Source organism: Chelonia mydas, chromosome 5, assembly GCF_015237465.2.
Source record: "Chelonia mydas isolate rCheMyd1 chromosome 5, rCheMyd1.pri.v2, whole genome shotgun sequence".
NCBI classification, from domain to species: Eukaryota; Metazoa; Chordata; order Testudines; family Cheloniidae; genus Chelonia; species Chelonia mydas.
The window spans coordinates 88,496,378-88,509,130 of NC_051245.2; the positions used below are offsets into that span (position 1 = coordinate 88,496,378).

General features: G+C 36.9%; 1 protein-coding gene across 4 annotated transcripts in view; it reads right to left on the reverse strand.

Moving 5' to 3' along the window:
- The window catches only part of NAA35 (N-alpha-acetyltransferase 35, NatC auxiliary subunit), a 52,570-nt gene that overhangs the window by 1,352 nt on the left and 38,465 nt on the right, over positions 1 to 12,753 (reverse strand). For all 4 annotated transcript variants that reach the window (XM_043547341.1, XM_027827907.3, XM_037901768.2 and 1 more), the window contains exons 15-22: positions 12,052 to 12,118; positions 11,430 to 11,528; positions 9,924 to 10,102; positions 4,697 to 4,833; positions 3,122 to 3,189; positions 2,118 to 2,258; positions 922 to 1,044; positions 274 to 354 (exon numbers count right to left, since the gene is read on the reverse strand). In XM_043547341.1, coding sequence (XP_043403276.1) covers positions 274 to 354; positions 922 to 1,044; positions 2,118 to 2,258; positions 3,122 to 3,189; positions 4,697 to 4,833; positions 9,924 to 10,102; positions 11,430 to 11,528; positions 12,052 to 12,118 — 895 coding nt within the window. The remainder of the gene's footprint in view (positions 1 to 273; positions 355 to 921; positions 1,045 to 2,117; positions 2,259 to 3,121; positions 3,190 to 4,696; positions 4,834 to 9,923; positions 10,103 to 11,429; positions 11,529 to 12,051; positions 12,119 to 12,753) is intronic.

The following is a 12,753-nucleotide window of genomic DNA, read 5'->3' on the forward strand; positions in this document are numbered from 1 at the left end:
TAATTTCCCTCCCAACGTTCAAACATTTGAGGGCATAACAAATTTCAAAACTTGAAGTGACAGCTTCTCAACATGTTTCAAGGGTCAACACATTTATTTTTTAATTCTAATTTTTTCCATATTTGGATCAGATCTCTATTCCCTCTAAGGCTAAGAATAGTTAAAAACAGAACCTGTGCATTCAACTATTAGATCTGTGGCCAAAATGGAACTGTTTACTGTGTTATTCAGTAGTTAAAGACAATAAATTCAATTTGATTGTGATTTTCTTACCTTAGAATCCTTCTTGTGTCCTCCTGCCAGCAGCTTCATGACCACAATGTTGGGTTTAGCAACTTTTAGAATTCGGTTGACCTAACAGAAAGTAGTAAAACTTTCAAGTGACAATTTATGGCCAAGAAAAAATAACTGAAAAAAATCACGCTGCTTCCACAATGTAATACTTGGACTGGAATATCAATCCCATTTTAAAAGAGGTCAAAGCAATTTGTACTAAATTTTCAAATATATAAATTATATTTAACCATCTTGATAAGGCAACTAACTATGTTTAATACAATAGTATTTTTAATATAATAGACCATATAAAACATGGTATTTCATATGCATTCTCACGATGGTCAAACCTCTGCAGATTTCAAGGTATTATTTTTCAGGGGTTGACTTTGTGCTTCATGTTGCACAGGACACATTGCTTCTCTAACAAGCTGCTGTTCTTATACATCATGGTGTACAGCAGGCAGTTCAATGTGGGAAGCTGACAATTTAAAATTAAATACTTGAGCACTTTAATAACTAAATTATAATTTGCTAGCACATTTTAATTCATAACAAAAGTATTTCAGTTAGAACTAATGACAAAGCCAATAATGTATTCCAAACAAGAAACTTCTCTTTCTCTACATTTCAGTTCAGCCTTACCTCATGATCTGGGTTAGGAATATTCTCCAGTATCATTTTAGCCTGCTGGAAGTGTTTGCTAGCTGCCATATAGAGATCAGAGGACTGTGGAGGGGGGCTGTATTTATTTAGGTCAGACATTTCCTAAATATCACAAAATATATATATATATTAAAACTAATAGTCAACAGCACATAAACCTTTCTACATTGTTTTCTGATCCCAATCAAAAGCAGTCACAGTATTTAATTAAAACCAGTTTTTCCTTAAGTCAAACTGAGTACTGTTTAAAATATTAACACCACTAAATAGCAGAGGTCAAGTTAGTATTTGCTTTAACCAGTTAAATTGCATGTATTGTAATCTTTATTAAATAGCTTATTATTTTAGAACACCAAAAAGTGTGCTAAGACACCTCCGAGCACAAATAAACGACATGATCCCTGCTCTGGAGAACTTGCAATCTATTTGCAGCAGTGATGCGATCAAGTAGGCAGCAAAACAGTGGGGAGTAACTAAGGAGGAAAGATGGACAGAGGAAGAGCAATAAGATTAGGTGGTTATTATGCACAGGCTCGTGTGCACAGGTTGGACAAGATTTTTTTAAAAGTTACTTTTCCTTAAAAAAAAAATTGCATAATTCTAAAGATAGGTAAGATGATATAGCCTTGTTGACACACAGAAAGCAAGGATGGTCTGATTTGCATTATCAATGTTCATTTTACATGCAAAACTGCCTTCATATTTGGTTCATATACCTTGCTTGTTTGCAAAGTAATAATACTTCAACTGTTAAACTACTTTTTCTAAATGTATATTATTCTAGCTGAGAGTCTGTCAAATTTGATATCCTTTTCACACAAATGCACACATTACAAAGAGTAACAGCAACAAAACTTGGCAAAAATGCCTAAAAGTCCAATTTTAGGAAAGTTCAATTTATTTTCCTTACTGCAAATACAGTGAACAGCCTCTTGTCATTCTCTACTTTGCTTAAATAATAACTTAGAAAAATGAAAGATACCTTTAACTTATAGCACAGTACTCAAAGGCATGATACTGTCCTTCAATACATTGAGATGCATCAATATGTACTATAAAAGCAGCCACTAGGCACGTATGTGTACGTGCAGGGCCTGATCTTACAAGAAATGTATAAACATATTGAAAGGCAGAGTTGAATCTAAATGTTTTAAGATTGTTTGAAAAGAGTTCACCTTGAACTGCAGATAGTGCACTGGTGGTGGCGTGATGACACTGTTGAATGGAGCAAACCTGTGCTCATATCGAACTTGCTCACTATCAAGCTCAAATTTGGGTTTTCTCACTTTACCATCCATGTCAAAAGCTATCATCGTCTAAGGGGAAGGAATGAATAAGAAAGACCAAGGTGAAACCTTTAGTATTTTGTCATAACACACAAGCACTACCGCATCTTGGAATCAGCAACGGTACACACAGGCAGGATGGGAAAAAAAGTCATTCTGAAATACTTTTCCAGGCATTTGATGCAAAAAGGTTTTAACTGTATGTCTCCTTTCTCTGGATTCTACTCTTGTCTATTTGTCTGCCTAGAGAATGGGCTTTTCATGTGCTTTATAATGCACCAAACAAGTCAGCAAATGGTTAGGAAAGTAACTCCTCCTCTTTTTAATTTTGAGAGAGAGGATGGAGTGATTCACAAAAGAGCCTACTCAGATATCAAACCACATCAGAAGCACTTCTGTTGAGTCAGCTAATATTTCACCTCTACTCACATGTCAGAGGGCAGAGAATGGGGAGGCTAGGGAATCAGCATTACATATCTTTTAGCACTACGTGGTACTTCCATTTTAATGTACCTTTAGTGCTTGTTTTATTATATTTCAGCTAGTATCATTTATAGTTTTTGGTATCCAACCTCGTTTGGTGACAGGGGAGGGCACTATAAACAAGTTCCAGTGCCTAAAGATAATGGTTTCAGCACAGACTATTTATCCTTACTCATATCCATTAGAAGATTTTAAATGGCATTATTCTGTGTCTGATAAAACACTATTTAGAGTAGGAAATTTCTTTAGGGGGGCTTGGCATGCCAAAAATGAGGGCTTGATTCTCAGAACCAAGAACAGAATGGACACAGATTACAAAAAAAAAGAGGGGAGGGAGAGATTTTAATGCTTAACACCACCATACAACAAATTTGAAGCCTATGTACACCATCTGTTCAGTAATAAGTTACCTTGTACATCCCAGCACACATATTCTGATATGCTTGGCTCATGGTGATCTCTCTGCTCAGAGGGCGAACTGTAAATTCCATATACAAAGATTTTCCACTCAAAATAATGATACAGAACAAATGCAGGCAAACTTTTTTTTTTGCAACTACTAGTTCATTAAAATAGTTAATTGCAAATATCACATGGTTTTCCTGTCACGTTCTCTAAAAATCAGAAACTCTCCTTTTAAATTAAGACATACAGACATGCTTATTTGGTCCCCAGTTAAGCAAGGTACTTAAGTACACACCTAACTTTTATTCGCATGAGTAGTCCCTGGACTTTAATGGGACAATTTACATTCTCCAAGCTAAGCACAAGCTTACGTACCTTTCGGAACTGGAGCCCGACAGAACTTCTTAGGAATATAATAAAAATGTGATCTGACCATACGTACTCCACCTTACACTCAGACAAATGTTGCCTTCATAAAGCTATACTTTTGTAGGACAGTGTTTTCCAAAGCATAGGCATGCTCCCCTGGAAGTGTGGAACAGTAGTAGTAAACATTTCTCCCACAGTGTGCTGGTAACATGGCACAGTTAAAGGAAAGATGCAGGTAATTTTGTCTTCCTGAAGAGAGGCTCAGTTTGCAAAGAGTTGGAAAGTGCTGGTGTATGGATTAAATCATATTCAATTAATCAAAAACAAGTTTCACATGCAGCCCCAGGCAACAACCCGATTTTTTTTCCTAACAGAAGACAGTAAGGACAAAACGCTAACCTCACAATTATAAGAATCAGGAGTAACTCTTTGGGTATGTCTGCACTGTAACACTGGTCTCAAGCACGAACTTCCATTGCATCTATCCAGGGTTTGGACCCATGGTCCCAGGTCTCTGCAGGGCTGGAGGGTCTGAGCTCAAGTTAAGTTGGGACCAGGGTTCGATCCCTACTGCCTTGCAGTGTAGATGTAGCCTTGCTTCATTCAGACCCCGGGGGTCAGCCAGAAGTATCTCACAATTCCATAGGACAATTTCCTTAACCCTCTCTATCCAAGCAATCTGCAATCCACTCTATTGAAAACAGAAGCCACCACCCCTTTGTGAACAGAAGCTGCTCAGATCAGCATTAACCCATTCTCTTCTGATCAACAATCTGTCAGAGAGCCTCCTGGGTTTGCAATGGAGAGTGAAACAATGAGGCCTTTTGCAAAGTGAGCTGCTTCCTGGTAACATGCAGGGCAGGCAGTAAAGTCTTCCCACAGTGCACCACGGTCCTAGGGCTAGAGTGGCCACATCTGGGGAGGGGAATGGCGCTAGGGACTCTGGGATATGTTTACTTTGACTCGGGTCTGCGCACTGCAGTGTGAATGCAAAAGCCCTAGGTTTGAGCATGGGTTAGAAAAGTACCAACACTGGGTTAAAATACAATGTAGATACTCATGCCCAGGATTCCCTAACATGGGTCAGCTGACTTGAGTCCCACTAACCCTGGGCTTACATTGCAGTGCAGACATACCACTTGAGGTCAGTGAAGTTACACAGCTATAATGCCAGTATGAGAGAAATAAAAGAAACACTAAATCTATTCTACCTTTTTTCTTTTTCTTTGTTTTCTTACTACTACGGCCTTTCTGCTGCTCTTCCATTATTCTCTCTTCTGCCATTTGAGAGCTATCAGCACGGCTCAGTGTTGACATCAGCCAGGCATACAGAAACTCAGACAGATACCTACAATAAAATAGTATCCAGCTATTACATACTACACAGCAAACTATATATAATGCATGTGCTGTTATTACACATTGTGCATTTTCTTTCATGAAGAAAACAGATGGCTATACTCAATTGATATTTCCTTGACCATAAAGCTCAGTGATGGTATAAAATGACTTTTGTTCTTTTGCTAGTTTAAATCAAAGCCATGGTATTGTGTAAATATTCAGTTAGATGACTTCTAACCATTTCAAAAATCTTTAAAAAGACTTCAGACTAATACTTAAATAATCCAAGAGTTTAGGAACAGTACATATTAAATTACAGAGACTACGTATTTTAAAGGAGTCCCTTCTAAATTTTTTTTAAACTAGTATTTTTTTTAAAATATTGACAATGCTTCAAATGCAGTTAACTCACGCGATTAACTAAAAAAAATTAATCATGATTTTAAAGGTTTCAGAGTAACAGCCGTGTTAGTCTGTATTCGCAAAAAGAAAAGGAGTACTTGTGGCACCTTAGAGACTAACCAATTTATTTGAGCATAAGCTTTCATGAGCTACAGCTCACTAAAATTGCCATTAATATCACAGTTTTAATTGCACTGTTAAACAATAGAATATCAATAGAAATTTATTAAATATTTTTGGATATTTTTCTACATTTTCAAATATATTGATTTCAATTACAAAACAGAATACAAAGTGTACAGTGCTCACTGTATATTATTATTTTTGATTACAAATATTTGCATTGTAAAAATGATAAACAAAAGAAATAGTATTTTTCAATTCACCTCATACAAGTACTGTAGTGCAATCTCTTTATCATGAAAGTGCAATTTATAAATATATATATATTTTGTTACATAACTGCACTCCAAAACAAAACAATGTAAAACTTTAGAGCCTATACGTCCACTCAGTCCTACTTCTTGTTCAGCCAATTACTCAGACAAACAAGTTTGTTTACATTTATGGGAGATAATGCTGCCCGCTTCTTATTTATGTTACCTGAAAGTGAGAACAGGCATTCGCATGGCAATTTTGTAGCCATCATTGCAAGGTATTTATGGGCCAGATATGCTAAACATTTGTATGCCCCTTCATGCCTCGGCCACCATTCCAGAGGACATGCTTCCATGCTGATGACGCTCGTTAAAAAAATAATGCGTTAATTAAATTTGCGACTGAACTCCTTGGGAAAGAAATGCATGTCTCCTGCTCATATATTTCATGTTATAGCAGTCTCAGATGATAACCCAGCATATGTTGTTCATTTTAAGAACAGATTTGACAAAATGCAAAGAAGGTACCAATATGAGATTTCTAAAGATAGCTACAGCACTCGACCCAAGGTTTAAGAATCTGAAGTGCCTTCCAGAATCTGAGAGGGATGAGGTGAGGAGAATGCTTTCAAAAGTCTTAAAAGAACAACACTTTGATGTGAAAACTACAGAACCCGAACCACCAAAAAAGAAAATCAACCTTCTGCTGGTGGTATCTGACTCAGATGATGAAAATGAACATGTGTCAGTCCGCACTACTTTGGATTGTTATCGAGCAAAACCTGTCATCACCATGGATGCATGTCCTCTGGAATGGTGGTTGAAGCATGAAGGGACACATGAATCTTTAGCACCTCTGGCACGTAAATATCTTATGACGTCTGCTACAACAGTGCCACGCGAATGCATGTTCTCACTTTCAAGTGACACTGTAAACAAGAAGCAGGCAGCATTATCTCCTGCAAATGTAAACAAACTTGTTTGTCTGAGCGATTGGCTGAACAAGAAATAGGACTGAGCGGACTCATAGGCTCTAAAGTTTTCCATTGTTTTATTTTTGAATGTAGCTATTTTTTGTACATGATTCTACACTTGTAAGTTCAACTTTCATGATAAAGAGACTGCACTACAGTACTTGTATTAGGTGAACTGAAAAATACTACTTTTGTTTTTTTACAGTGCAAATATTTGTAATCAAAAAATAAAGTGAGCACTGTAACGTTGTATTCTGTGTTGTAATTGAAATCAATATATTTGAAAATGTAGACAACATCCAAAAATATTTAAATAAATGGTATTCTATTATTAACAGCACGATTAATTGCACGATTAATCGTGATTAGTTTTTTTAATTGCTTGACAGCCCTAATTTCAAGCATTACAATTTTTAATAAGTAAAATCATGGATTATCACTTTAAGGAAGCCCAGGAATTAATTAATATTCAACCATTACACACAGAATTCTGCAAGAGATTCCTAAAGTGGTACTACATCTTATGAACAAAGTTCTGGCCTTCTTTCAAACTAATAGCAAAGGTGGTGGGAAAACTACTCTAGGAGCTCTAGGAGTGCAGAGCATGAAAAGTAAAAATAAACGTAAGTCTTCAAAAAAATTCATAGTTCAGTCCAAAAATGTTGTTACTGACAGAATTCTGATGAATGCTTCAACTGAGTATTATTTTCTTAAACAACAATATTTTTTTGGTCTTCACTTAAAGATCAATTTGAATGGGTACTTATCATAGTTAAACTATAGTACTAAGATGTACAGTCATTAAAAGTGGAGAAAAAAGATCATCAGCAAATGGATACTAATCATAATTGCTACAATGTATAAGTACCTTAATGGGGAGAAAATCCCAGGCACTAAAAGGTTTCTTTAATCTAGTAGAGAAAGGCATAACAAGAACCAACGGCTGCAAGTTAAAGCCAAACAAATTCAAATAAGAAATAAGGCACACATTTTTAACAGTAAGGGTTATTAACTACTGGAACAAACTACCAAGGGAAGTGATGGAATCTCCATCTATTGAAATCTATCTTCAAATCAAGAGTGAAGGCCTTTCTGGAAGATATGTGTTAGCCAAACACAAGCTGTGGGGCTCAATACAGGGGTAAGTGGGTGAAATTTACTGGCCTGGTATATAGTAGGTCAGACTAACCTAATGGTCCCTTCTGGCCTTAAAGAAAAATCTACTAAAATCAAATAGCAACAAATTCATTAGTTACTATAATGTTTTCTTCAAATGCCTTAGTTTGAAAGTAAATTACGAAATTCCAACATGGAACCAGTTTTATTGCCCTTACTACCCCTGGTAGCCAAATTCATAGACTGGCATCAATGGTAGTATTATAAAATTAAGGATTGTCTCACACCCTCAGTAAGATCTGGAATTTGTAATATCTGGAAAAGGGGCACAAGAACAGTGAAGAGGCAAAATTTGCAGATGACACAAAATTACTCAAGATAGCGAAGTCCAAAGCTGACTGCAAAGAGTTACAGAGGGATCTCACTAAACTGGATGACTGGGCAACAAAATGGCAGATGAAATTCAATGTTGATAAGTGCAAAGTAATGCACATTGGAGAAAATAATTCCAACTGTACATACAACATGATGGGATCAAAATTAGCTCTTACCACCCAAGAAATACCTTGGAGTCATCGTGGATAGTTCTCTGAAAACTTCTGCTCAACGTGCAGTGGCAGTCAAAAAAGCTAACAATGTTAGGAAAGGGATTGACAATAAAAACAGAAAATATCATAATGCACTACATAAATCTATAGTACTCCCACAGCTTGAATACTTCATGCAGTTCTGGTCACCCCATCTCAAAAAAGATATTTGAATTGGAAAAGGTACACAGATGGGCAATGAAAATGATTAAGAGCGTGGAACAGCTTCCATAGAAGGAGAGATTAAAGAGACTGGGACTGGTCATCTTAGAAAAGAGAATACTAAGTGCAGGGGCATGATAGGTCTATAAAATCATGAATGGCATGGAAAAAGTGAATAGGGAAGCATTATTTACCCCTTCATATAACACAAGAAGTAGCACAATGCACAGTCAACCTGTGAAACTCATTGCCAGGGGATGCAGTGAAGGCCAAAAGGTATAACTGGGTTCAAAAAAGGATTAGGTAAGTTCATGGAGGATAAGTTCATCAATGACTATTAGCCAAGAGTGTCAGTGATGCAACCCCATGTTCCCAGTGTCCCTAAACCTCCAACTACCAGAACCTGGAACTGGACGACGGGATGGATCACTCAAAACTGTCCTATTCTGTTCATTCTCTCTGAAGCATCTGGCTCTGGCCACTATCAGAAGACAGGATACTAGTCTTGATGTTAATGAAAATGTATTTTATAGTTTCTTTTCCTAATGCAACTTTTTATAAACACTCTGATGTAGGGGATTTGACTTTCCCTTACCAGATGCAAGTAGTATGTAGTCCTTTGAAGAGTAACAGTACAGTATGTACTATACATTAGAATTTATTTTCAACTGAGTTTAAAAAAATAGCATTAAAATGTCAGTTTAAGATATGAGTGCTTTATTGGTCCATTACACACAAGCCATTTAAAACATATTTTTCTTTCCTTTTGGCCATCTCCTCCTATGGAAAGTAGTTCAAGGTGGAAGGAGTATAATAGAAAAGCATGTATGTTGTTTCTGCACACTGCAATCTTACTTTTTCACTAAAATAAGTTGGTCCAATAAAAGATATTACCTCACCCACACACACACTCTTTTTCACTAAAAACAGAAGGTACTGCTCTGGGTATAGACAGGGGATACATTCGGAGTAAGATGTTGTTTTTAAATAGTCACTTTTCAGACAGCACGCTTTAAAATGATCTCTCAGTTCAATGTGTCTAAATGTTAAAAATATCTAATGAGATTAGCGTTGTTGGAAGGGAAGAGAATATAAACCAGAAGCAGGTAGTGTTTTTTCCTTTTAAATCTATGCTTACTGCCACAGTCAGCATTGCTTCTCATGTGACTAAACCACTTTCATGAGAGATGTTCTATTAGAACAAGCTAAATAAGGAGCCAAGTAGTGATCTGGACAGTGCGTTAATGAATACATTGTAGAGAACAAACATGGGAGAAGGGACGAGATGGCCCAATAGGTTTTTCCCCCATCTCTAATTTTTATGATGCAGTGAGACTAAATATTTTGTGCAGTCAGTCTGGGATGAGAGAATTGTTCTAAGTCCCAGTTTAAACTTTGGCCTAACACTGTTCTATACATTTACAGGCTGGGCTCTGTGGGAACATTCCCCCCAAAGCTTTTAATAATGTGTATTCTTACCAGTATATGTAATAATACTCATGCATACTGTAAAGTTCCAATTCAAAGCCACTCAGAAGATACTGTATCATGATGCGGAGATTATGGTAGAGGACCCAGGTCCCCAAACAAGCCAGATGTTGCCTTTGGGGTTCCTGTTTCAGCAGCATACTGTGAAGTGCTGCATCTACTTTCTCTGCCTACCAGAAAAAGACACAGAAAACTGTTCAGTAAAAATAGCACAGCTACAGGAAAGTGAGAACATACTGAGAAACAATATTCATGGTTTTACCACAATTAAAACCCTCACAAAATTCTAAATGAAAATAAGGTCAATAAATCCATATTACATATTAACAAGGGAAATCAGTTTTCACAGACCGTGACTTCAGCAGTCCAAAAAGCACATAAATCTGGGTTATGTAATTTACTCACTGTCTGGGGTAGAAGATGATAAACATTTTTCTATACTGCACTGCCATATTCACTGACAAATGATTTAATTTTATTGAAGGTTTTAATTATTGAATAGTCAAATTTACTAACGTTTGGCAAACCAGCATGAGTATTGTAGCCACATACTATGTGCAACTGTGAGACCAGGAGCAACAGCTTGTTAGGTTACAATATCATAGAGGTAATTGACAATATTTCTGGGAACTTCACAGCACCAAGTTGTAAAAAAAAAAAAAAAATCACTAGAATATGGCTTCAGCATGCAAAATAATATAAAAATAAAGAATCTTCTATTGTTTTTATTTTAGGCTAAATGTCTGAAGAGTTTCAGTTTTTTTTTATCATGAAATACTACAATTGAGAGAGCCTCCATAGTCCTAAACAAAATAACACAACAACAAACTGTTTACTCAGGAAGAAACACCTCAAGAGCAATACTGACAAACCCCTCTACTAAGCACCCCCATGGAACACTGACCCACCACAAAGGCAACAAAAATCTTCCCGTTCCACACTCCTCTGCTCTGTCTCTTAACATGCAAAGCCTGGAAAGTAGTGTTTTTCATTATCTCTTAAAAAATAAATCCAACTCCTACAAGTGAAACACAACCTCCCACCAAGGTCAATCATCCTCCAATTCGGAAACAGTTTCATAGATGATTTAAGTATGTATTCTTTAATGTTGGATGATAGGGAGGTAAATGTAAGTTTTATGTATTTTATGTATTATGTAACATTTTACACTTTAAGAAATCAGTTTTGTTACACAGATTTGCAATTAATATATTATACATTCATTTTGTATAGATGCAATTTCATCTTTGAAACAAGATGTGCTCTGAATTTAAAGTGGCTTAGAACCAAGCTTCTTTACTCTGTTAACCTTGTGCGCACTGGCAGCTTTAACAAGTGCAGGGAGCAGAAGCAGAGTATTTTAAGGTTAAGAAACAGACGTTAAAGGTTATGGTGGGGGAACAAACCTTCATTCATTTACAGGAAGCCCAACACAAGATATTGTGGAAAAAACACACAGGAGGATGAAGCCTGCTGGCCTCCTGGCTGCTACGTTACCTCATCCTGCAGAGTGGCAAATTCTTCAAGAATATGACCCAGTTTATCTCTCTGGCGAGCCCTATTGTGTCCATGGATTTGAATCAGACTACAGAACGGCTGAAATAGAAGAACCACTGATGAATTTTAAACCTAAAGGTATCCCACATAATGTATTTTTATTTACAGATTGAGTCACAGTAAATATGCAACCAAGCAGGATGTGTGAAAGGATTCATGCCTAAATACATTTTCTCAGATTTTTACATTGTGCTGTGTTTTTCAATACATTAAGCTCTTCAAACACAGATACTAAACAGACATCTCCAAACTGGATAGAAGGATAAATATTTACACTTTTTGAAAAACAGTATGTGTTTGCAGGTTACATGAAATTACTTTCCATTACTAGAGATGTATACCCATTTTATAAATTACTACAAAACCTGTCCCCCATATGATGGTCCTGGGATTGCAAATTGCAACAGTTATGTTTGTTTCCAAAAGGTTAAGAATTTAGGAATCCAGGTTTAAAAATTCTGGCCTAAAGTTAGGTATCTCAATCTCATTTTCACAGGAGCTGAATTCCTTTGACAGTGCCTAAATATGTATTAAAGGCCTTTGTCAGACAACTGACACTTACCCGAACACAATGGGTCACAAAAGAATCAATGTAGTCCTTAGCCTGATGGTTGTTATACAGACAACATCTATAAGGAAACAGCCAGAGTGATATCAAATGAAACAACGATTGCTCTAAATACTGACCGTTACTCAGTTAAGAGAGGAGATACTGACTTTAGCTATGTTAGGGAAAAAAAAAAAAAAAGAGGACAACCTATACTATCTACGTCATAAGAACCTAAGAATGACCATCATACTAGGTCAAACCAATGGTCCATCTAGTCCAGTATCTTGTCTTCTGACAGTGGCTGGTGCCAGATGCTAAAAGGAATGAGCAAAATAGGTCAATTTATTGAGTGATCCACATCTCCTGACATCCAGTCCCAGTGTCTAGCAGTCAGAGGTTTCTAGCCTGTCAGTGGTTTTCCAACTATGGTGTGCAGATTCAGTAAGAGAGCCCCAGAATGCAACATTTTGAGAAACAAATCAGTGCAAACTTAGGGAGTTGGGAGACAACATATCCATTAGCGGGGGGAGCGGGGGTGTCTCTCTTATAAAATAGTACACAGAATGAAAGAGTTGGAGGACACTGATTTATACGGGACAAAATTCATGGAGAACCTGGAGTACTATAATAACCACCCAGAGGCGGATTAGGGCCCAGAGCAAGTGGGGGCCCCTCCCCACCTCTTCTTCCTGCCATTCCCTCCCCTGGTGCTCC